At 38.2% G+C, this 26,058-nt stretch overlaps 1 protein-coding gene across 2 annotated transcripts; it reads right to left on the bottom strand.

Moving 5' to 3' along the window:
* Positions 1-712: 712 nt before the first annotated feature.
* CHFR (checkpoint with forkhead and ring finger domains) lies at positions 713-25,144 on the bottom strand. Of its 2 annotated transcripts, XM_062590176.1 has the most exons (18): positions 25,091-25,144; positions 24,509-24,653; positions 22,584-22,683; positions 15,557-15,666; positions 13,226-13,285; positions 12,861-13,079; positions 11,596-11,820; positions 10,860-11,016; positions 10,391-10,545; positions 9,608-9,770; positions 8,696-8,838; positions 8,139-8,258; positions 7,733-7,816; positions 6,809-6,879; positions 6,186-6,273; positions 5,856-5,963; positions 4,648-4,720; positions 713-2,451 (listed from the first exon to the last, which is right to left on the bottom strand). In XM_062590176.1, exons 2-18 carry the CDS (start codon positions 24,639-24,641, stop codon positions 2,409-2,411), a joined length of 2,052 nt encoding a protein of 683 aa, XP_062446160.1. In that variant the 5' UTR covers positions 24,642-24,653; positions 25,091-25,144; the 3' UTR covers positions 713-2,408. The 2 variants fall into 2 exon arrangements, with proteins under 2 accessions (XP_062446160.1, XP_062446161.1); XM_062590177.1 differs by lacking the exons at positions 5,856-5,963; positions 25,091-25,144 and having other exon boundaries at positions 24,509-24,711.
* Between the last annotated feature and the right edge of the window lie 914 nt (positions 25,145-26,058).

Genomic DNA, 26,058 nt, shown 5'->3' with positions numbered 1-26,058 from the left:
GTCTAATGTACAGAGTATGTAATACCCATGAAAGAGACTCTTACTTACTTAAGAGCATATAAAGATCAGGATTTATTCACCCTCCCCATCTGCAAATTAATTTCTCATCTCTTCCTGGTACAATATAAACGACAAAAAAATCCCTTCATTCCATTGCACTACTGCAACCCTATATGCATAGAAAGGCAGATTAATTATCTGTAACAGTGGGAAGGAAGAGGGACTTATAAAAGGAGTTTGAAGAACCTCTACTGCACAGGTAGTTTAGATGTTAAGTATATGGGTTTGGGGTTTTTTCCAATTTTAAGTCACATAATATATCTCTATACACACAACACTTGAGTAAGTGCAAGCGAGGTTGTAGATAGTACTGTAGACATATTACTCTTGACCAACAAAAAGGAATTCTGCACATAAGAGGCTTGAGCACTAGCAGAGTGACAAGTCTATGTAGAAAGCTTATCTGGAGTGTAGGAAGTGGTGAGTGAGAATGCAAAGCACATTTCTGTACATAATGTGCAAAGGCTCAGTCTCCACAACTGCACTCAATTTGCTACATGCACAGCCAGAGATGAAAATGAGATCAATAACAGCTGGGAATGGTTGTCCTGAGAAGATACAATAACCATAAAAAAAAAAAATCTAAACATAAAAATACAAATACAGAAATAACAGAACATTGATAATAGTAGTAAAAGACAGAAACAAACTGTTGTTTTTAAAAGAAGTTTCAAGTATTATTCCAGATCCAATTTCAATCCTACTTATAGGAGAAAATGCCCAGAGATTAGGAAGAGAAGTCCACACCAAAGTGTACTTTTAATAGCATATGGGCACAGTTAACAGACCCATCCTTGTGGCAGCTATTTTAGAAAATAAAAATCCAAGCAGAAATGCATCATTCCAATTAGCATTCATATTAACATGTGCATTACTGGAAATGGTTGTTTAATTCACTGACACAAGCAGACACAGTGTGCTGCATCATTTGTGCTACATTATAACACATAGTATTGTGTGTACACTTTTTAATATCGAAGTAGAAATCTTGCTCACAAAATAAGGCATACTTAAAAACAACATGGTATCTACAGAGGTAACTTTGTATGCTTTCTTCTCACTCTGTTTCACCCTTCTAGGTACAACAAAGAAAAAAAATGGTCCCAGTCAAGTGCGTGAACATTAGCTATCAGGTTATTAGGAAACAAATCAGACGGCATCATTTTTTTTTTTTTTTTTTTTTTTAAAGATCCTTGGGAAGTTTCCTAAATGAGCTCTGCAAAAGGTGTGTGAATAAAATCTAGGGGTTTTGAGTTTGTTTTTTGTTTTCAGTATCAATGACATCACTGTCCTCCCTCATCACCCCTAGCCCTAGCCAAAAATGCCTCCATGTTGCTACAATTTGTCCATACTGAATTATTTTCAGTAAGATTGTTCTTTTCAGTAAAGCTGCTGTATTCTATTTTAAATTATGTTTTTTTCCACATTTTTACCAGTGTATGCATGCTAGAGAACAGCTGCATGGCAGAGGTACATACTTAGCATACAATATCAAACTAAAAAAGAAATAATAATAAAAAAAAATGAACCAGTGTGTCCTACTGGTTGCTCTATGTCAAAAGCACTGTTTGGTCTTCTGATATAAAATACTACAGAAGTAATATTAGTAGAAGTCTGTTCTGCTTCAAGTATTACCCCAACTTTAAATGTGATTTTCAAATTTTTGTGCAATTATTTTTGTAATTTAACATGAATAAAAACATCAACACTACTAAACTAAGAAATTGTACTTCTTCCATTGTAACACTGCACATATGGTAGAAGCTTTGAGCTGAAACAGCTGTTAAATGGACGGATTTTTTTTTTTTTTTAATAAAGTGAAGATTAATGTGTTTCTGGTTCAGATGGAGTGAGTAGTGACAAAAATAACAGTACAGCAAAAAGCAGTTATGAATATACACTGACAATTTTCTTCTTAAATATTAATGGCTCTTGAAATATCCATTAGTTACTTATACAAAACATTTCTATTTTAAGTTTAAGGATTTTTCTTAGTTTCTCCACAAGTAGTGCAAATACACTCCTTATTCTTAGGTCTTCCCAAGATATGGCTGGTTTGTTTGTCTGTATGTGTGATTTTTCTTTTGTTCTTTGCTGCAGTGATACAGGGACACTGTAGTCATGAGGATCAAATGCAATGCTTGCCGGACTTTCTTGAAAACAAAACCAAAAACCTGCCTTACTCATATACAACTGTAAATCTCTACAAATTAAAAAGTTCACACCAGATTACCTGATGCAAAAGTTATTGATTCCCTATTATGGGGAAACTGAGATGATCCCCTGAAACTTTAAACTGTACAAGCAGTGTTAAAAGTTTTTGTCCCCTCTCTACAGACTACTAGTATTCAGTTCTTGAATCGTGTTTGTTCACAAATGTGATTGAATTTCCTGAAATAAAAAAACCAAAAAGTATTAAAATGTAACAAAGTTTTCAGCAGTCACACAACACAAAAGTCAGCATCTTGAATAGGGTACTTTATATGTTAAACAGTTTCAAGCAGAAAATTTACATGATAACATACCTGTTTTTCAGAACCTGTTTAGACTGAAATCTAGGACCATGTTATTTTTAACAGGATTTTCAGCATCTTGCCTGCCTAACCCTTATTAGTGATATTATGCACATACAAAACCTGTTATTAAAAGTCATCCTCTATACTTCTGCATACTTCAAATCCAGAAAGCAATTAAAACATGGCATCAGAGAATTAAATTTTGCCCTGGAAGACATCAGTCATTTTTTGTAATCAACATTATACAAGTCACTGGGAACCAGTATTAGCCAGGCTAATAAATGCATTTTCATATAAACCTGCTCTTTCATTGGCTTAGATTCTTCTTCCAGAAGACAGATAAAGGACAGTTAAAGTTTCTCCTTATCCTGTATTATTCAGGTTCTTTGGGAATGGCAAGCCAATCTTCCTGAGTTAAACAGGTAACACAAAATTCTTTTCTAATTCTCAAAAACTTCTATTAATTATTTGTTTCTTTATTACTTGGGTTATGTATCTCTTAACACACAAGGAAGTAAGTTTAGAACTGGGGTGTTGAGTGCATGTGTGTCTGTCTGTATGTGTGCATGTCTGTCTGTATGTGTGTAAATATACGTGTGCAGCAGATGATGCAACAAAGATCACGAATTTTAGTCTTCCTACTGAATCAGACAAAAGATTACAAAGAAATCTCGCTTACAAAACCAAACTCGTTAGCAGAACAGTATAGGGGAAAAAAAATCCCCCACACTGATGATCTAGAAGGATTGTTTGGTTTTACGGATTTTTGGAACCAACAACAGCAGCCATTGAAGAACTAGAGATAGCCAACGCTTGAAGAAAAAACAAACCAGAAAAACATTGCATCATTCCCATTCTAGATGGAAAGAGAATTATCCAGTACCAAAGAATATTGGTGAGTGCAGTCATGTAGAATTAAATCTCTGATATATCAAAATAAAATATTCTCTGGGTACACAGTACTGTAACATGAATATACAGAAAGCTGAGGTGCTTTGAATTACACTGCAACTTAAATTCCATTTTTTTATGGAAAGAATTGGAAAAAAAAAACCCCTCTGAATTTGTAAGAAACTAGAGATGAATATTTTAAAAGTCTTTCTGACGATCTGCTTTCATAAGCTGTACAGGCTGGTTATTTTCAGCCCATAGTACGAAAAAAACGAAAGGAATTATGCTCTATGCGTGTGCGTGTTCATTGTAGCATTAGAAAGATATTGCAGAACCTATTGAGAAATTACTTTAATGACAATAAGATGTAATAGTTTCTCTGTCAGGAATTACACTGAGAATTTAGAGAAAAAGACCTTGATTTTTAGATGCGCCTTTTCTGTGAATGACCAGATATTATACAAGGACTAAAATTGTTCATCCAGAACAACAAAAAAAATGCCTTACATGCTCATGGTTTCATGCTGTAATAGTGAGAACACAAAATGGCAAACAAATTCTTGATTTCAAAAAAATTCATTTTTAAAGCTATCCAGTGGACTAACCACATGCGACCTATACAGGAGCTCATGCCCTCTAGATACATTAAAACACTGGAGAAATAGAGGGTTTTCTTCATCTTTTCAGTCTCAGAACTTCATTTTCACCAGGTACCAGACTGCCCGAGTCAAAGGAATAAAACCTAGGAAGTCCTCCAAAAACAGGGACTGGTAAACCACACTAGGTTCCTAATGTTACGTGTTCCAAGATCTTTTGCAGCAAATTATTCCCACCACTTTACCCCTTCCAGATCTGTTGCACCTCACAAGAGGAGTCTCTCTCAGAATTTCAGAAGGAAATAGCATAGGGCTAATTACTGTATACACAGTGTACTTAAGAGGCACCCAGATACAAGTAGGAAGCTGCTTCAGTGGGAAAAGACCCTGAGTTAAGGGGCAGGGGGGAGCGCTGGAAAACAAGACTCAGAAGTGTCAGCCATGGGTTACAACAACTTCAAAGTGCTACCGCCACCCTTCTGACTTCAAAGTTATATAAAAAACACAAAGCTCATCAAATTTTTTTTGTGCTGCAACAGTGTTTAAAGAAAAAAAAGAAATATTTTCTAAATTTTACAACTTACATGGCATGATGTGCTTTGACCTGAGTCCGACAGTTGCGCCCCCAGTAGCAATCAGGACGTGATGTGACAGTCACTACAAAACAAACAAATGAACCACTACATTTATTGCAGAAACCATTAAATAAGGAGATGTAGATTGTTAAGCCACTGCTAATAGCAGTTACTCACCACAGAGGCTTTGTAGAGAAGAAACAAGGTAAGATTACCAGCAAAACAAACTATGCTATTTCACCTTTTTAGACACAAAGCAAACACTTAATAAAAGACACAAAACTAATTCTGAATTTTGGGTTCATGCAGACTTATGACGAAACGATTCGGTTGATAGGGGCTCTCAGCTGAAACTTTACCACTTAGTTCAACAGAGATGGACTTTACAGTTTAAGAAACTAGGCACATGCCTAGATATATTTCCATATGAAAAAAACATAGTCATTTGGGCAGTGGTTGTTCCCCTAGTTTTAGGTACATTGTAACTCCATGGTCCAGCAGGACCTTGTAACAAAGAAAACAATATTAAGGGGAAAACAAGCTAGACTGTGTCTCATTAAGCACAACAGCAGAAGCAGAGTTCTCAATAGTTTGACACGGATGCTTTGTTAACAAGAAGAACTGAATGGACAAAGGTAATAGATTTAGAAGTAGACTGATGGAAGAGTTTGCATACCCAACAGATCTGGAATTGAAGGAAGCATAGCTGTATGTATAGTACTATACATTGACACTGTAAATATAAACAGATTTAGAATTTATCTGTGAAAACATTCTTGTTCCTACCTGAGAGCTGGTAAAATGTGTTCAGGGAATGCATAATCTTATTACTTAAGAAAATAAACTACAGCAAGTAGTTCCTGTCGACTATATTCTGGATTTTAGTGATTTCTTCTTTTCAAATATGCTTATATCTCCTATATGGATAAACAAATCATACTGAAGGAAAAGAATCCCATTAGGGAGCCTAACAATAACTGTATACAAAATTAGCAGCTCACAAATAAAACAATCTTCATAAAATATTGGCCCTACAAAGAATTCTACTAGGCTACATGAGGGTGTTAAAAATCCCCTACAAAAGCAATCTCTGTTAATCTGAGATTAACAGAAAAAAAATCACAATCACATCTCTTATTAAATCTAAGGCATGAAATAGAAGATGCAGGATAAAACTGACTTTCCCCCCTACTGTACAAAGGAAGAGAATTGACCACCTGGCAATTCAGCAACAGGAATATTCTGCCTGTACTGGTAGGCAAGCTCTCGAAAGCTGCGAAGGCCACAACAGTAGCAAAGCACCGTGTTCCCAGTAATTCTGTAATCTGGGGAGAAAGCCAGTTTGTACATAACATTAGTAGAAGGCTTAAGAAATCAGAGTTAACAGCTCTAGTTATGTACACAGAACGTCAAACATCTTTACATGGGTGCATATATAGCTGTATATATGCACCTATATGTGTGTGTGTGTGTGTGTGTGTGTGTGTGTGTAGGGAGCGAGTGAGCAAGACAGAGACAGAAGTGAACATTATACAGAAAAGATGTACCTGACAGCATAAAAACTCCTCTTTGAAGAGCTAAGAGACTTTCGTTTAACATATTTTTCCATGTCAAACCCCTGGATGCCAGGTAATCCTGAAATGGAGCAATTTAAGTGTTTAATTGAGAAAAAATTACAACATTAGGAAGAGTAACCAAGCCATTTGCCCTCAGATTCTATTAAACTTAGATATTGCTAGGTTTACAAAATGGAATAATGCTGATGACAAATAAAAAGGAAACAATTTCTTTAAGCTAATTAGCACAAAGCTAATTTGCTGGAGAAATCAAACTTCAGGATTGCCTCAATGTGATTATTTTTTGTTAATTTGGAAGGTAAAGCAAGAGCTGACACTAATCAGAATGTACCTCTAGACTATGATACCCTCTCATACAGAGGCTGAAGATCCAAATGATTGCCCCAAAATAAGCCAAGGTATTTCCAGTCTAGCCACCCTAACTATAACCTTGGCCCAGCTGAACATTCATGACTCATTTGATTTGTCTTTTGGAAGCCAGATGCTACAAGTGACCCAATGCTGTCACTGTAATTGTTAGGCAGCACATCATTATAATTTCATGAGTCAGTAAGAAAACATTATGTATCATACATAATGATTTTTAAACATACCTTTAGGATATCTGACTCGTAGTGGTTGTTATTTAGGACTCCATCTAAACACTTGTCACCAAGATTTATTTCTAATCAGAAGAAAAAAAAAAAGTTACTATTTCTTCCCTAAATCACTTGGCCTTCAGCCATTTTCTGAAGAGGTTTTCCCATCCCCTGAAAGAACGCACAGACTCACGTGAGCACCAATGTATAACTTCCCTCAAACAAGTATGTGATATGTAGCTTCCAATGGTAATCAAAGATAAACTATTAGGGTTTTACAATTTCACCTGTAGTCCACAGTCAGAACTATTCATAGATTTCTACTTTTATAGAATGGTAAGGTTGGAAGGGACCTCTGGAGATCATCTAGTCCAACTCTCAGCATAGCCCTGCACGGGGATTGAACCCACAGCCTTAGCATTAGCAGCACCACACTCTAACCAACTGAGCTAAACCTGCTACAGATCTGGCCAAAGTAACAATGCAATTAAAGAACACCCCGTTAGCTTCAAACTGCAGCCTATTTGTTTCAACTGTTCTAATTTATTTTTAAATATATCTAAAAGTTTAAGCAGTCTACAAGTTTAAGAGCAGAAACTTTTTTTTGGAATAGTTAAGATCATCTGATCTTAACTCAGTGTTCTTGTATTGATTTGTACGATTTTTCTACTAAGATTCTTTTTAATACACAAAGCATCATACTTAACAAGTGCAGTTCTCAAGCTTAATATGATATGAAGACAAAAGTTAAGTCCTTTCAAATCTAAGGCATGCACCTTTCAAGGACTATTTGTATTTGCAAAGTGAGCATGCAGACTTTGTTTCCTTTTGCATGACTGCTACAAACTAAACTATTGTATTTCTTAAATTAAAGTTCAAGACAGACAGATATTATCGCAAAGTGAGCAGGTTTGTAAGAAACAGATTATTCCACAGTACCACAGAATGGTGCCAAACAGCCAAAACATGCCATCCGAGTGCAGCCCCAGTATAAGTGACAGAAAGGTTGCAGACAAACTGTACCTGTAGACAACAGAAAAATCCTGTAAGGACTAGCACACAGCAGAACCCAATAAGCATTGCTTTTATAAAGTAGCAAGAATAGAGCCCTGCTAAATTTGTTTAAAAAAAAAAAATAGAAAGTAGAACTTTCACTTAAAATAAAGTCTATAGAACAACAATGAATTCTTTAAAGGAAGAATCTTTCTTGCTGTGACCACAAAAGTCCAAATAAAGAATATCCAGATAAAAAACACCTTTCAAAATAAACTTAGATTTAGTTAAAAATAAGGAGAGATAATAGTTCTATAGCCAAGATTAAAAAAAGTAAAATAAAAGTACATACATTGCTGAGGAGCAACATGAGGATTCTGTTCACGCTCTGCTCTTCGGTCAGGCATTGGCTGAAAGCAGCAGGTGCATATTACATGACTTCCTTGAGCAGGGCAAACATATTCCTGGACAGCTAAATGGCAAAAAAAAAAAAAAAAAAAAAAAAAAAAAAAAAAAAAAAGGAGGGGGGGGAAAAGACAGCCTGAACAATGCACAGAATTGCAACCTACCCTACGTGGTGAATATTAGCAACACAAAAATCAGAAAGCATCAAGTAAGCAATAGTGTCGTTTACAAAAACTCTATAAAAGAGCAGAAAAATGCCATTTATACTTCTAAACTGTGTGTGCAGGTAAAATATTTGAAAATGTAAAACAGTTTAAGAACTACCAACCATCAGGAGCCTAAACCATCAGGAGCCTATTCTGGATAACAAAAGAAAAGTCACTGTCAAATTTCCAGATATTTGCAAAGACATGAAGTCATGATTCTCACATAGTACTGCAAGACTGATCTTAGTTCACAATGGGTCTCAATTTTCTACTGTGGAGAAGACTTCATAACACTGACCTGCAGGGAAGTTGGCAGACGTAGAAGGCGCATCCCCCAGTGCTTGCATTCCTCCTGCTTCTGTCTCTTGGCCTGGGCCAGGAAGACTTGGAACAGAGTGTCGTCGATAGCCTGGGCACTGTCTGCAAACTATATACGGTTGACTGAAAGAACAAAGTAAGGAAATGAAAATATAACCTATTGAGCAACATTTTCTATTTATCTGCCTGCGCTAGAAAGGGTCAATCATACTCCTGAAGTTTAAATTTTGCATTTCTTCATTCAGCAATATATGGAAGTTTACACAATACAGTACCACAGAGTTGTAAAGTCTGCTGTAGTCTAACAGATAAAGAAATGAAAACTCCTTTTAATCATTTGTGGCATTCTGTAAGCATTTCTAAAACAAGATCTGAAAGCAAGACTGCAAACAAGATGATATCCTCCCAGAATATACAAATGACTTGGGCACAATTAACACACAAGTGGAGTTAAGGCAGCAAAACAACATAAGATTCAAGAGGGTATGAAGACATGAGAGAGAGGTGCAAATCTGTAATAATCGTCTACAGGAGGAACACAAATTTTCTGCTCTCCTCTAGATATGCAGCAAAAGGTTTCCGCTGTTTGAAGTAAAGCAGAGCTATTTTGGTGTCTGGGAATTCCTTGGTAAAGCATTAGCTGCTTCAATAGCATGCATTTGGTGAAAACAGCTTGCCAGACATTACCAGATCATTGCAACTGCACTCAGTGGTACGAATGAACTCAGCTGAAAGTGAAAATCTGATTAATTCTCATAATGATCAGGGAAACACTATCAGCAATCACATATATGGGATGCAATAACAGTGCTTGTGAAACTAGCCTAGTTTGTTATTTTGAGCATTCAAACACAAGCAAATCTAATTCTGTGCACAACTTGAAGGAATATACCTGATATCTGAAGATTCACTATCTACATCTGACAGTTCCAAAAGATCCTCAGAACTTCCTTCCTCATCTGAAAAAGATCTCCGCACCTTAGGTTGCAACATATCTTGAGTAATTTTGTTTCTAGCATCCATGCTACGTACATCATCCTCATTACGACATTTATCTGCAAGAGAACCAGATTCAAATATCAAGAAAAAAGGATTAATCACATCTATTCTACCAAAGAAAGAACGTGATCACCCTATCCTTATTAACATGTTCAGAACTGTTGTGTTGTCACGTCTGAACTTATTTTTAGATACCAGAGTTATAGAAGATCATAGTTGTATTCCTCTCTGTCAATGGCAGTGAAGTATCAGGTAAAGTGAAATTTCATTTTCAGGAGTCCATGATTAAAGTTAACTAAATCCATATTCAAGTATATTTTTCAGAAGTATCTGAGTTCAGGTGACCCAATCAGTCAGTGTCCCCTGTTTGTCAGTACCGATATACTTCTCGTGACTAGTAGAATAAAATTAAGAACTCTTAGCATGTTCAGTTATAGTATTAAATCACTTTCAATTCTCACTCAATAGGAACTTTAATAGGAAGGTTTAGGACCTTTACAAGTTATTATGCCAGATTAAATGTAAGAGTTTGTTTTCTTACAGCTATGTTAGAGAAAACAGCACAATACTAAAACATACACAGATGCTTAAAGCACATTAGTCTTTCTACATACATCAGTTGCGTAGCTAATGTCTGAAATGCATCAGCTTTTGTTATACACACTGTTCAACTTGCCTGGATGCTGAATCAGATAAGCTTCAACCAAGTTGTTCAATATATGGTTTTTACAAATACGTTCTACTGGACAACGACAAGTTGGACATAGGGAAGATCTTTCCATCCACCCTGAGTAGCAGGCAGCACAGAAAGTATGCATACAAGGCTGCAAGCTGGAAGATATAAACATGAAATCAATGAAATAAATGGAGTTAAAACCTAAATCTTTATTTTTCTGTATACATTCATAACACTAAAAAGACCATTTAGCATGTGCTTAGATAATCAAGATGACACAGCTCTGAAGTGTCCAACTGATTCTGCCCATACAGATTAGAAAAACAAACCAAAACAAAAACCCATACCTGACAACAACAAAAAGCTCAGCAGGGCCTGTGAAAATCCAGGCTCACCTGGACACCTCAAACAGCTGTCATTCAACTTTTATTTTTCCCACATGATTACAGCTTTTGTCAGTCATACATACCTCACACAGTCATGCAGGAGTTCTTGGCAGATAATGCAAGTTAATGTTTCTTCCATCTTATCTGGTTTCACATTTGATGTTTTTGCATCTTCAGAGCCAATTTTGATTATACATTCACTTGGGGCTGCTGCTGGAAAATCTGGACAAGCATCTTCATCTACAAGGACAGAATATTCTCAGAGAATATAGTTTTCAGAGGGGTGGAGGTTTTTGGCAAACGTTAAAACAGACCTGAAAGTTACACAGTTCTCTGGCAACAGCTCTGCTAAGGGCTCTTGCTCTGCACATAGCTGTTTTTGCTACTGGAGCTGTCATTTTCACTAGACCAGAAACCAAGTAAACCAGAAGCAAGAAACAGACCCAGACAGAACTAGCAACAGTTCATCTGACTCAGTTAGGGGGAGGGGGCACCCACAACAACTACTCCACATAGCCTTTTGATTTTCTTTAAGTTAATTACTACACGATAAAATAATGTTGTGATGGGGAAAAAGTTACTTATCCCATATGATCACAGCTTTGAAAGCCCTTCTAGGCTTGGCAGAATTTGAATTCACTTCATATTAATAACAAAAAATAAGCATAGACCCTTATGTTTTGCAGTCGTATTGGACTTCTACAAAAAAATGGACATAGCTCTAAGTTCATAATTAAAATTTTTTTAAAATTAACTTTCAACAGTAAAATTTAAATGGAACAGTGCACAGTAGGTTGCTGCATATTATAGTATACTAGCCTCCTTTTAGTTTCTTCTTAGCAGGTTCCAAATCTTCCTCCTTCTCTTCCTCCTCCGTCGTTTGTGAATCTGATTCTGTTCTTTCTTTGTCAGTGAGTTCTGAAGTGATTGTGGAAGTTTCAGTATTCATACCTAGCTTTGTGTGTTCATCATGCAGTGTTCCTAAACACACAGATTCTAAGACGGGGAAAGCAGGCACAGGAGTGAAAAGTGAGGATTGTGATCCTGCAAAATAAAAGCAGAAAATATGAGCAATTACATACAGTTATGGCGCATATAAAAATAGCAGCTACTCAAACCCTGATGACACACACACATCAATTCAAACACCTGGATAGGAAAAAGTGATGAAAAAGCATAAAAGCAATGTCTGTGTAACTATGCTATATGCATTCTGACCTAATCTGACTAGCCTTGAATTCCAAGTCTAGGACTTGGAAGACTTGAAGAAAAACTGCTACTACTTGTGTAATCCTATTTGAAAACTCCATCTCTACTTAGCATGTAGAATATTTATTTGTAAGACTTATGTCTTATCTATATCAGGTCTTATCGACAAGGATGTTGGGCAGGAATTTATACAATCTTAATCACACACAACAAGTCAGGAACAAAACAGAAAGCTTGTGATACTAGAATGACAATTCAAGTGCAAATTTTCATTTTCAGAGGAGCATGTGGAAAAAATCCGAATGAACTGCTGACAATTCCGTTTTCCAGGTAACTGTTTTTGCTCCAGTTCTATTTTAAGAATTATGCAGCATTTGGCTATTATACTTGTTGATATTACACAGACCAGGGTTCTATGTGCTAGCTTTTGGCCTTAGAACTCTTAAGCAAGGAAAAGGGGACTGGCAATCAGCAATAGCGACAATTAAAATAGTTTCTCAGTAGAGTTACTTCATGAGTACAAGCACTCATATCCAGTTACTTTGCTATATAAGCCATATAGATTTGATAAGTTTCCACTGGTGAGTTCTCCATTACTGAGTGACAGTGTAAGGACTGAACAGTTTTGAATATACATGTATTTTCTGCCTCCTTGACCATAAGCAATTCTCACAATTGCTTTATCCATCCACTAGGATTTATCCTGTGTGCTAATAGAGAAAGTTAGAATACACATGTCCACCTGTTCCTTTCACTAGAGTTTTGGAAGATAGATGCTGATGACCTGAATGGGGATAAGTGACTTATCTGTTAAAATTCAAGACTGGAATAACAGCTGATGGGACACCAAACTTTAAATAGGAGACAACTCTTACCAGATGTCGAAGGATTATCCTGCTCAACAGATGCAGACTCAGTAAGAGAGGTAGAAGAAGCATTAAAGAGGTTAGATGTAGAAGTAGATGGCTGTGGTTCCTCATAGCAAGACTGAGTATCTGACAGTGATGAGGTAATTTGGGTCTCATCATTACTTCTTCCTGTATTTGAGGTATCTTTGGTCACATGGCATAGGTTTTCTACATTAACTTCTACAGCTAGGGAAAAAAGGAAAGAAGAAAAAAAAAAAATCTGTGTGTGACCACAAATGAAGCTTCCTTCAAAATTTCAGGGTATCAAACTCTCTCAAAAGGGTTACATTAATCATTAGAGTTTGGCTCCTCTTCTTGGATTACTTCCTTACCTACTGGTTCTTGAGTTGCATCATGCTGTGTGTTTAAGGATTCATAGAGATAAGCAACATCTGAAAGAGATGATAGAAGAGACTGATCAAAATTCTAAAGCAAAAAGTAACGAATCTCAGTCTCACATAAACAAATTCTATTCACAAGTGACCATTTCCCCAGTGTCTGACAACAGAGGAGGCCAATGAGAGATCACCTCCATAATTTAACGTTAATATTCCTACCTATGAGGCAATTAGAAACAACACAGCAAGATCTTTTCTTCTCAAGAAGCCAGGCAGAGAAGCTTTTGTGCAAAGTTTAACCTGTGCCAGCCATGGAACTAGAGGCTTAATCACTTCTTAAACCTAAAATCTGATCTGTGTCAGAACAAATTGCAAGTATTTTTACTGACAGTAATGAAAACTCTTGGAAGAAGCTTATTACTTCTATGCTAACTTCTCAACTTCAATCAATTTTACTCAGATCTCTTTGTAACATACATGAAGTCTCAAAATACAAATTAAGATATGCTAAAAATGCAATCTAATACAGTTCCAAAGATTCCCCCTAACTTACTATTTTTTTTCCATCTCCAGTCACCTAGAAGCACAAGAGACCTCTTACTTTGCAGCAGCCCCTTTTCTGAACAAGGGTTAGGAGACTAGTCTCCTTCAGAACTACTCAGATCAGCCAGATACACACATAAAATCTAAATTCTCTCTCATCTTAGAAGATAGAGAAACTGAAAAATTGATATTAACAACTCAGTAATTCATATAGTTAACATAAGCAGAAATCAGTAATTCAGTTCATCACAAAGTACCTGCAAAATTAGCATAACTGAGTTGTTCTAAGTAGCATCAGCTGCCATAGTGCTATCTTAAAGAGGATTCACGAGGCAGACAGACAGATATAGCACATCACTGCTTCTTGCAGCATTTACATCAGACAGCATAAACCTGTCTGACCTATCTGTATATAAATTAACTGTAGAAAAAGAAATCATATTTAATTAGTGGATATGTATGTATCGAGAAGTTTTTAGATTAGCAATTCATAAGCTTCTATTGATGCATAAAAAATTCTAAGGTTTTATGTATTTACATTAAGTATCATGCTACAGACCTATCTAATACTACATCCCTGCTCCAAAAGTATCTAGTTATCTTCACAGTAATAGCTGAGCTTATGACCACACAAAATCTGTTTACCTTAAAATTCCACTTCAGAGCTATCAAATAAAGTAATAAGAATTAACATTTAGAAAGCCTCTTTCTGCTGTTCTGAAGTCTTTTCCTGAAAGTCAGTACTCTTTACTAAAATTTATGTTCTTTATACTACAAGAAGAATTGCAGGCTAATGGACAGAGCAATTGGCTGGGGCACAAAAATACATGTGTAAAGCTGAGCTTTCTCCCCAACTCTCAAAGTTGAACCTCATTGTTATTTTACAGTAATAAGCAATTAAATTCTTCCTGTAAGTCTTTTCAGTCAGCCTTGCATTTAATGATCCGGTACAACCAAATATCAAATGAAAACTCTGTCACCTCAATAGTACCACTTCCCAGATCATTTACAAACCTTTAATATATTTGCCATCACAGGTTATTCATGGAAACTTTTTTTCTTCTATTGCAAAAAACTCAGGATTTATAGTTAAGCCCTGGCCCCTGACTTCTATTTAGTTATTAATACATGAAAGGACACTAATTCCTAGCCAACAATAGCTTGGCTTATTTAAAAGCCTTTGAGGAAGGACCCCATGAAAACTTTTTGAAACCTAAGTGTGTTATTTCATTACATCACCCTTTTCCGTATACTTGGTGATTTCTGAAATGAATTAAAGTAGACTTTGTGAGTCATGATTTGTCTTTTAAAAAGCCACATGATTATAATATTTTTCCATGTCTACTAATGCTACTTTTTATTATAGCACTTTTGTTCACTCAATTAGCCTTTTTTTTTTTAAGACTACTTTTGCAGCCTTCCCTTCTTCTGGTGCCAAAAATTCCTTAAAATTAACACAAAGTATCACTTAATGGCTCAGTAATTTGGCTCTAAGGGAAGTACTGAGTGAACATAATCAGGATCTTATTAGTTATAACTCCAAGCACTTTTTCCTCCTAAAATTACTTCTAGGCCCATTTCCATTTCAGACAGTTGCTCAGACTTGTCCACGTAAAAATGGGCATGTCCATGATCTTTTCCATAGAGACATGCTTTTACACTTTAACAAATTAGTTCTGCTAAACTTAAGTGAGTAATTCTGTTTCAATTGTACTGATACTTCTTTTCTCTCGCGACTCAAAAACGAGTAAGTATGCCATTTAAAAAATATCATTTACTTACTGTTCTCTGGCTCATTTTTTCTGTAAACAACATAAATCACATCTCCAGTCTGTAAAGGGTATGTCTGCTTCTTCACCACTTTCAGTTTATTAATTACTGTTCCATTAGTACTGTAAAGAGAAAGATAATTTAACCTAAATGTTTTCATAATTACCTAGGAAAAAAGGCAAAAACAAGTTACTTTTAGCAAAGAAAATTGTTAGTTCTTAAAAACACTATAAGCTAGGATCTAAAAACATACAACAACAAACAAAAAAAAAATCTGGGCAAAAGACTAAATTGCAGAGCTGCTAGGACTTCAGCACTCACTCGCAGCTCCTAGAAAGGAACTGGTAGCTGACAGATAGCCAGAGAAAGGATCCCTGACATTTGGTGAATGTGTCGAAATAATTAGATGATTATTTCTGTAGAATAACCACCATCCCTTAAATAAAAAACCGAAAAGGGCAATACACATTCTATTTCAAAAGTTCTAGATTATAGGAATCTCTTAAGACATTATGGGACAAAGGAACCTCTCTTGTATAGGACAGTCAGGTAACCCATGCTAGCATTCAATTTTCTCCCCTCTTGCTTCAAACAGGGGAAAATTAAAATTCCAAGGTTAGACTTTCAGAAAGTCAGAACAACAAGAAGTTCGTAAGGAAGAAAAACATTTATACACACTTAAACATCAAAAAATATGAGTTGGAAAGAATTACTCTTACATGGATAAAAAACGCAAGACTCAGGAAGAAACCACACTGGGGAACAAACAAATGCAGAGCATTCCTGATTAATGGTGCTATCTTCGCTCCTTCACTACAAGTAACATCTTATACACAACCTATGAGTGTTTTATAACCAAGTCAAATTATTCACACACTGAATAATTTCAGCTCAGTTGCAATAAGCCTCTTTCAGGGCTGCAGCATTCTAGAATTCCAGACTTCTGCCATTCAAAACCTTAGCAATTAATACCAAATTTGAAAGAACAGAAAAGCTGCTTTTTCTCTCAGCAGATCAAGCTTGAATCTCTGCTGCCATCTCCTGGAGGCCACCAAGCTTTCCAGGACAAAGTCCAGTCTTCCTCAAACAGACCAATTTCTCTTTGCAGGTAATGGAGGGATGGTTATTTAGAAACAAGCACATCCCTTCTCATCATTATTTTTCTTTCCAAAAGCATTTGGGCCCAGGAAAAGAATCTCTTGTCATTTAGTAACATGGAATGAAAAAGAAAAGAGAACTTAAAGTGCCCCCAAAATATCAACAGTACAAAGTAAAAAGCATTACATTTAAAAATCAAAAGGAAAATCAAGCCCTTTCGAATAACCACAGCAAGTCTTGATCAAGGTACTAGTTCTTGCTATGTGCATGGATAAATCACTAATCCAATCCAACATAAATAACAAGATATAAAAAAACAGAAAATCAACAAAGAAAATCTTTGGGTCACATCAGTCTTTGCTGCATAAAAAAAACCTTCAAGTTTTTTTTTTTTTTTTTTAAACAAGAAAGTTATTTTAGGCTTGCCTTTTTACCTTAGGCATACAGATACTGACTAGCCTGAAGGACATGAGAACTAAAGAAACAGCAGAATGGAAACATCACAGAAAGTTAAGAGCACTGGAAGCTTAGCAGTTAAGAGGAAAAAACAATTTTAGTCAGACTGTTAGATACTATATTTAAATTAACATGCTGCTAGTGATATTGTATTAAGAAGATATTGATAAAGCAAGAAATGGATCTCTGTCAATCATCAATGAAACATCAATGCTTATAACAATCACTGAGACTGCTAGAGGTCCTTTAGCAAAACTAGGAAACATCAAACCTGACATCCTTAGTATTTCAGAAGGCAAAGCAAAGCACACTCCCCCATACCATAAATGTTTTAGACTCTTTGTAACAAAACATTTAAACTTGTATGACACAAATTGTCTCCCACTGAGGTTTAGTTTCTCCAGGTAATTCCTAGCCCCAATATTTTACTAAACATAGGGAAGGGGAAAAGGAAGAGTAGATTTTAAAAAGTTTCAGTGTTATGACTGCTAAGTTCAAAGACAGTTATGAGGAATTAAATAACTTAAGCAAGACAGTCTTGAGGAAAAACTTATACTGACAAACATCTAGCAACAGTTGTGCTTTTTCTGACAAGGCAAGCAGCAGAAAGCGCTACCCAGGACTCTAATCCTCGAAGTGACTACAAATAGCCAAATCTGTTAAGTCTTGCACAGCTATACTGACTTCAGTGAGAGCTGACTAAATGAATCATTTGGCATCCAGCAACCCAAATGGAGAAGTAAATTCCTATTACTCAGAGAAAAATCATAAGATTTGCTTAAATATGTTAGCAAACAGGAATAGTTTTAGATCTCAGTCAATAATCAAAAAAGGGGGAAAGGAAAAACAATAATTAACAAAATAATAACAATCAAACTAGCCCAGGCAACTGTGTTATTCTTTCACTTAGCATTTAACAAATATGGTGAAGTATGAGATTAACGTTGCAATTTTTTAAAAACAGAAACATGAGAAATGGTAATGTTTGTACATTTGAATCTCTGATGTTTCAGACTGAAGTATGGTCCTCACAAATTACACGGAAAGTACAATTATAATTCCAAATATGAAAGCTGTTCATCGGTTCAAATAATATTCAATTGATACCAGACTGGAAGTAGAGGAAAAAAAGTGTTCTATCAGACATAACTTGTCCAAGTTATGAAACAATGTCACAAAAGGTCCTATGTCACTTTTCCAAAGAGTGGAAGAAAAAATCCTCACATCTTGACCCAATTCCAATGTGGCTGATGATCTTACAGTTTGATTAATGAACCACACATCATCTCGACTTCCAGGTCCAGCTGTCACACACTATTGATACAAAATACCACACTGCTGCATTCCACTCTAAACAGGCTTACTCTGAAGTAGGTAAATGATCTGTGCATTGTAAGACATTTTGGTATCCTCACTAGAAAAAGGCCGATCTTTACATTTTAGTAATTACTAATGCCCATCCGGGAAAAGAATGCACTTCATAGTAAAACTTCCACAAGTATTGAAACAGAAGTTATAGATTATATAAGTGCATGTTATTCTGAACATACTGTAAATAAGTTTTGATTCCCGGAAAGTTATAAAAGTCTCTCTGTATTAGACCAATAGTCACAGAAATAGTGTATCTGGTGGGATGAGAAAAAAAACTCAGTAGCAGAAAAGGTGCCACTGGCCGCTGAAGATCAATCTCCTACTTACCTATAGAAAGAGAATACCTGATACTCTTTCACACGACTATCTTAATCTCGTGTATATAGAGTTGCATTTAAGATTTCTCTTTCAAAATGAAGACTCTTATAACTGCTTTTACTTAGAGTAAGCTAAGTAATGGCTCAGCTGTGTTAGGTCAGCTTGTATAATTCAGTTTCTTTCAAGCAGCATCAAGGAACTAGGGCACGGTTTGGAAACTACAACACAAACAAAAGGGTGCATTTGCAGAATATTCTGTTGTGCTATTTGCTAACTCCCGCGCTATTGGCTAACTCTTGGGTTTTCACTGCTTCAAAACTTCTGTTTACTCAGTTTTAAATTCTCTAAGCACGTCCTTTCACCTGAAAAATCTATAATATTTTTTTCCAAACTAGAACAAAGAACTCATTATGCTAACAGAGAGATAAGAACCAATGTGGGTTGTCTACATGTGTTTTATGATATTTTTTGATTCAGTCACAATAAAGAAACAAAGCCCATTTAATTCAGCTGTCACAAACTGCCTCCCTCGGTGCATTCCATTTCACCCCCAAAAATAAAGAAAAAGAAAAAAAATCTGAGCTTGACCACAGCAGTGTTTCCAGAACTACTTTCCACTCCACAGTAGAAAAAGCTGACACTGCAGTATTTTTCTAGGCATCAAGTATTGCCAACTCAAACATCCAAAAAAAATCTTATTCTTTCAGCTGCTTGATTTTTTGGAGCTCAGCTGATATTCAGAGCAAACATCAGAAGTCCCAGAAGAGAGTAGTCTTCTGCAAGAAGTCACATCAACCCCAGATAGCCTCTTGGTTTAGCAAATGGCAGCCATCATGCTTCGTATCATCAACTCACCAATAGGCAAGCAGAACACAGGAACAACCTAAGTGCTTTTTGTTAGATACACAGAAGTGTAACAGGCCAAACCATAAGCAGCCAATTCATAGGACTGCATAGACCAGCACCCCTTCTATTACATTAGCAGGATAATAATTCCCACCTTTCTGTGAATGCATCACATAGAGAACTAAATTTAATTTAGCTCAGCTAGTTCTCCTTCTGCTGGCTGCACTTTTTGCCTTGAAAGAAAGCAGAGAAAGAGGGAAAGATAGGGAAGTTTCTGCATCACTCAATTCTTTCAGCTTGTATTACCACCACGCTGGTCCAAACTAATGCTACCAGTTACAAGCGAACTAAATTAGGAGTGGTTTCAGAGATCCAAGGATATCTATTCTGTTTATTATCTTCAGCAACGACCTGGAGGAGCAAACGAAACGCATCCTCACCAAGTTTGCGGACAACGCCAAACTAGGCGGTGCATTCAACATGCAAAGAGTACAGCTGCCATTTAAAGGGACATAGACAGAGTCGAGAAATAGGTTGAGAGGAACCTCATGACACTGAACTAGGACAAATGCCAAGTCTTCCACCTGGGATGGACTAACCGTCTGCAATGGTTCAGGCTAAGCACTGACTGGCTTGGCTCAGGATTCTGCTGGACAGGAGCCTAAGCATAAGTCAGTAGGGTACCCTGGCAGTGATGGAGGGCAATAGCATGCTGAGCTCCACCAATAGGGTGCAGTCAGATGATCAAGGGAAGTGATTATTATTCTCCTTTACTTGACACTCATTCACTCACATCTAAAACACTATATCCTGTTTTCTGTCACCTGGTACAAGAAAGATGTTAATAAAGTTGAGCAAGTTGAGCAGACAAAGATTGCCAGCGGGCAGGAGCACAAGATCAAGAAAACAGTCTGAGGGAACCAGGCTTGTTTTGCCTGGAAAGAGAAGGTTTGAGGGTAGGGAACCTAATAGCAGTCTTTCAGTAACTATGAGAAGGCTACCAAGAAGCCAGAGGTATGCTTTTGAATGAGGTGGCAAAGGTGATAAATTGAAACAAGGAAAGTTCAAACTGGATATAAGGAATAAAAAATAAACAAACAAACAAACAAATAAATAACCACCACACACTCACAATGATGATAATTAAGCTCTGGAATGAGGGCCTTTAGAGGCTACAGAATATCCATCCTTGGAGGATATGTTCAAGACCTGACTGAACAAAGACCTAAACAATCTAGTCCAAATTCAGTGGTGGTCTTGCTGGCAGCAAGAGGCTGGATTAGTGACCTCCTGAGGTTCCTTTCAACCTTGAGAACTTGAGGAAATAAAATAAAATATGAAAGGAATGCATATCCCAAGTAAATATCTGTAAGTGTGTTCCTAGCCCTGAAAAAGAATCCCTTCAATATCAAAACAGCAACTCATTGAGCAAGACACAGCAAAGGAACACAGAAGTAAAGATTCTGCTGAAAGGAAAATGTCAACTAAATCTCATACATTCTGCAGGAGCTATGTACATATTTTTAAAAAAGTGCATGCTATATTCCATTAGATAGTTTAAAGTTTTTTCAGAATGTTCTTGGAGGGATTTTTTTTTTTTTTAAATCAAGAGCTCAGCAGGTATCTGATGCTAACCATGACCTATCAGAACAATATACTTAATTGCATTCTGATACGTTTGAACAGGAAACAGCAGATTTAGCACAATACCCTTAAAATCATCCAAAATGAAATTTCCTTTTCATCTATATACATCAATGTATTTTGAACTGTCCCCTTTGTGTTTGGGTAATATCCCTTCTAGACATGAAGAATGGGGGTACCTGGCAGAAAAGTATTTGTTTCCTTACTGACTGCAATAACCTGGCAGGGGGAAAAAAAAAAAGTGGTTTACAGAAGTATTTTAAAATGTCACAAAGTTCTTGAAATGTAATAAACCAGAAACTTTCTGTAATCTTAGAGAAAAATCTAGCCAAAAATGAAGCAGATGAAAATTTGAAGAGGGTTACAGTCTCTTTCTAAGAAATACCTTCCCCTTCAAATTCCTATCTCAGACTTGATAAATCAGTCTAGAAAACAAACTAAAATCTACTGGAATCCACCCACAACCCCTGCAGTGCTATTTGTACTCCCACAGTAGTCTTAGAAACTCAACAGGAAATAACCTCACCCAGTACAGCAAGTTCATTGGCCTTCAGTGTGTGAAGTAATATGTAATTAACTTTATATGCTAAAAGTAGTTCTACTAAATTAACTTACTAACTAACACTAGTTCCAGTGAGGTATATGCTTAAATCTTTCTACATTAAGGGCTTTACTAACTTAACATAGAAACACTGAGAAAAGAAAGTAACCTTTCTGGTTAAACAAAAGAAAGAAAAAACACAACTGAAATATCAATGGTAGAAAAATAACAAACATTTTTAAAATTAAATTAATTGAATAGAATCTAACCCTGACCTGAAGTGCCCACAATGCTGAAGTACTACAGTGCTCATGGTATACAGTTTAGAGATCTTTTGCATACCAGAAAGATATATAACATACAAATTTTTACTGCATGTCTCTGTTATGCTTTGTGATCATTACTGCAGATGTTTTCCTCCCTTCACAATTGTCTGAACTGAGGCACGCTCATGCCTAGAAAGAGCTTTTAAGAATACCAGCATCACTGAAAGTTTTCTCAGTTAACTTTTGTTCACAAATCTAAAGAAATATGCTAGAGAATTATTACATGTTACCAGTCATCAGTATTTTGCAGACAGTAGACTATGAATTCCTTTGAAGAGAAAAAAAGATTTAGAAAATTCTGAAAAAAAAAGCTAAATGGAAAGAGGGGGGGGAAAAGGAAGAAGGAAAGCAAATAGCATTCACCATTTTTTCCTTGAGTAATACATAAAATTGTACTTCACAGACTGAGAAGATAATAGAAGTTCAAAGCAGAACCAACCTTGTATCTTCCAATGACACTTGACCAGATTCTTCATCCACTGTGATTTTACAGTGATCTCCAGACACCAGCTTGTTGCCAGGGAAAGATAAGTCACAACCTTAAACAGAAAGTGGATTTTCCAGTGTGCTTAAAAATACACATTACACAGATAGATCAGCATTCTACTTGGCTATAAATTCATAAACTGACTCATGTACATCTGCAATAGTTCAAAATTTTTACTAGTATATAGGAAACACCAGTCTAGGATGTGATATATAAATGCAAGCAGTCAAGTAGTTCCATGTATGGACATAGGATTATCGCAAGCATTTCAGGATGTTTTAGGATTTTTTTCCCCTCCCTCAAATCTCAGTCCTTATAGTTACTCTGCTCTAGAATGGTACAGATTCACATATACTTTGGAAGCACTCAACCTAAATTATAGACTCGCACATCAGAGATCACATAGCTCTTTTTCACATCACTGTAACATTGTTTCATTTAATTTAACTTCTGGTTCATCCTAGTATACTAGGCAAAAATAGTAGGAACCTTAAAGTCTTGTTTGTTTGTTTTTAAATAAGAGGCTTTCCTTACCTCTGTTAACACCATTGTTACGTTACTAAAGCTGAAGGGAAAACTCAGGACAGATGTTGAGGTGGTAGAGACCTTCCTACTTATTATTCTATGGCTCTGAGCAAAACATTTTTTCCTTCACTTTAACATTCAAAATTCAAGGCAACACTCAAGGTTCCTTGTGTAAGACATGGGTTTCTCTTATAGATGACTCAAGGTATCTGCTTCTAAAAACGTTGTAATTAACAAGTGTAATTCACTTCTACCTATTCACACTGCAGATGCACTATACCTCAGCCTATGACAACATACCCAGAAGTAAAATAGTAGTCACTACATACAGTGTTGACAGTGTAGTACCATCCTACTCCTAATATTCACAGAACAATTAATAACTATAGTGTTAACTGGTGCTGCACAACCTGTGACTCTAGAAAGCCCGCTGAAAGTGAATTTTGCTCAGGAGCACATCAACATTTCCATTCTACTCTGTGGAGTTAACAGACTTTGGTGGTGGAGCAGGAAAGTCAGAATGCTCCAAATGAACATTTCTAATGCTCTTAAAGATTTTTTAAGTAAAATTGATGAGATGGAACTTAGCATTCTTATACCCATTACTAGCATTATTAATGTTAGTAAACAGTTATGAAAGCAATTCAACATGCAAAAATCTATCATCTTTTGCAAGATAACCTCCAGCTGGATCTCTGAAGAACTGTCCTACAACTTAGATACAATGATAAGCAATCTAAGCATGTATTATGAAACGTAAAGAGGTAAAATATTTTTCCTACATTATCTGGATTTCTATAGAGATATAGCACTGGATGTTTATTGAAGACTATTACTCAACGATGGGTCAATCAAATAGCTTAAGCTGATAAACAGGAAACTTAAGATTGGTGCTGCCAGGGCATAGTGCTTAAATGGCAGCAAGCAGGAATTCCTTTAAAATAAAGGCAAACAGTGATAATACTAGACTCAGGGAACAGAGCTTCCAAACCGGCTCTGAAAAACACTTTCAATGCTTGTTAGCCATCTTGATGCGGCCAAAAGTGTTAAGGGCTCTTGCACAGGCGTTTCCTGACTGTACAGCACTAACATCTTGTAGCTCTAAGTTTTCTTTTTTACATAAAAAAAAAAAAAAAGTGAATTTAAGTGGGACCATGGGACCAACACGAAGAAACTCTTGTGAACCAGCTACCGTCTCTCCTCGTCTGCACGGACCGCCACAGACACCGCGTCCCCTCGCCAAGGTCCAGGGGCCCCGGAGCAGGAGGCAAGGGCAGCGCGCAGCCGCCTCCCCGCCGGGCCCGGGGGTCCCGCAGGCCGCCCGGCGGAGGCACCGCGCCCCCGCCGCCCACCTTTCCTCCGGCCGATCGTCCACTCCCTCTTCAGCAGCAGGACGCGCGGCTCCGCTTCGTCGGCGCCCAGCCGGGTGAGCCTGCCCCAGGGCCGCGGCGGCCGGCCGCGCTCCCCGCCTGCCGAGCCCTCCATGCGGCCTCACATCTGCGCAGCGGAGACAAAGCGACCCCCAGCCCCACCATCACATCGCACCGCTCCGCTCCGCGGCGGCGCGGGGCCGGCGCTGAGGCCGAGGCCGAGGCCGCGGCCGGGAGCGGGGCCGGGAGCGGGGCCGGGCCGGGCCCTGCGCGCCGCCGCCGCCGCCGCCCCGGGGGCCCTTTGTGCGGGCCGGAGCCCTCCCGCCTCCCGCCGCGCGCCCCCTCCGCCGCGCTCTCCCCGCCCCGGGGCGCGGAGGGCGGGGGGGGAGCGGCCCCCCCGGCCCCCTCTTCCCTCCCTCCCTCCCTCCCTCCCTCCGCCCGCGCCTCTCCCCAACTTTCCGCCTCGGCGGAGAGCGCAGCGGGTGCCGCTTCCCCCCCCCCCCCCCGGCCGCCGCCGCCGCCCGCTGCGGCCCGGCGCCTCCTCCCCTCCGCGCCGGCCCTTACGCCCAGTGCGGCGGCCGAGGCGGCTCCTGTCAACACACATTGCCAGCCATCAGCTGATCCGGCCTGGGCCGGCCCGGGCCTCCCCTTGGAGGGCGGCGCTCGGCCGCCATAGAGACGGGCCTTCCGGCGCCCGCCACCGAGGCGCCCCGGCTAGAGCGCCGCACCTTCCGAGGAAGCCGCGACACGTCGCGTAACATAGGCAAAAGAAAGGCGAGCGTCCAGCTTAGGCGCCGGAGACGCCTCAGCGGACATTTTAGGTGCGGGCCGGCTCGCCGGCGGGGCAACGCGCTGGAAGCCATGTTTGTTGTGGGCGGATCGACCGCCCCGCTGGGAGTTGCGTGTCCCAGCAAGACGAGCTCATTTAGGTCATCGTCACACGTAGTAAAAACATAAGTGTAGTTTAACAACTGCTCGGTATTTAAGAGTTATTAATTTTCCAGCAGCGAATAAGTAAGAATATATTTGCTGATCTAGGGAAGTGCTTTAAAATGATTTTTATGCTGAGGAAGAATCACTGCCCATTGATGGGTATGCCTGGCAGCGAGGGAGCAGTCCTGGTTTTAAACACTTGGTTTTAGACCTTTTTTTTTTTTTTTTTTTTTTTTTAAAAAAAAGGAAACAAACAAACAAACAAAAACCCGCTGCAATTAGCAGGGGCAGGAACTGGCAGCAGAGCCTTCTGCATCTATGCCACTACTTTCAAAGTTGTATTACTTCTCTTCGCCTTCTGCTACGAGCCTTAAGGATGTGACATGCATCATATTTTATGCTGTCTCTACAAGGTTGGCACTTCGCTTCCAAACAAAACAAAACCCCACAGGACAGGCCCACCATGGGCATGGTGGCCGGGCCTTCGGCCTCCCTGCAGCGGGGCCGCTGGGGGCTCCCGCCCGCCCGGTGCTGCTGGGCCGCCACTCGGGGCGGGGGGCTGAAACGGCCGCAAACAAATCGCTTCCACCCTGTTCCTG

This window comes from Rhea pennata, chromosome 17, assembly GCF_028389875.1.
Source record: "Rhea pennata isolate bPtePen1 chromosome 17, bPtePen1.pri, whole genome shotgun sequence".
Taxonomy (NCBI): domain Eukaryota; kingdom Metazoa; phylum Chordata; class Aves; order Rheiformes; family Rheidae; genus Rhea; species Rhea pennata.
The sequence above is the reverse complement of the archived record's forward strand: the minus strand, read 5'-3'. Positions and strand labels throughout refer to the sequence as shown.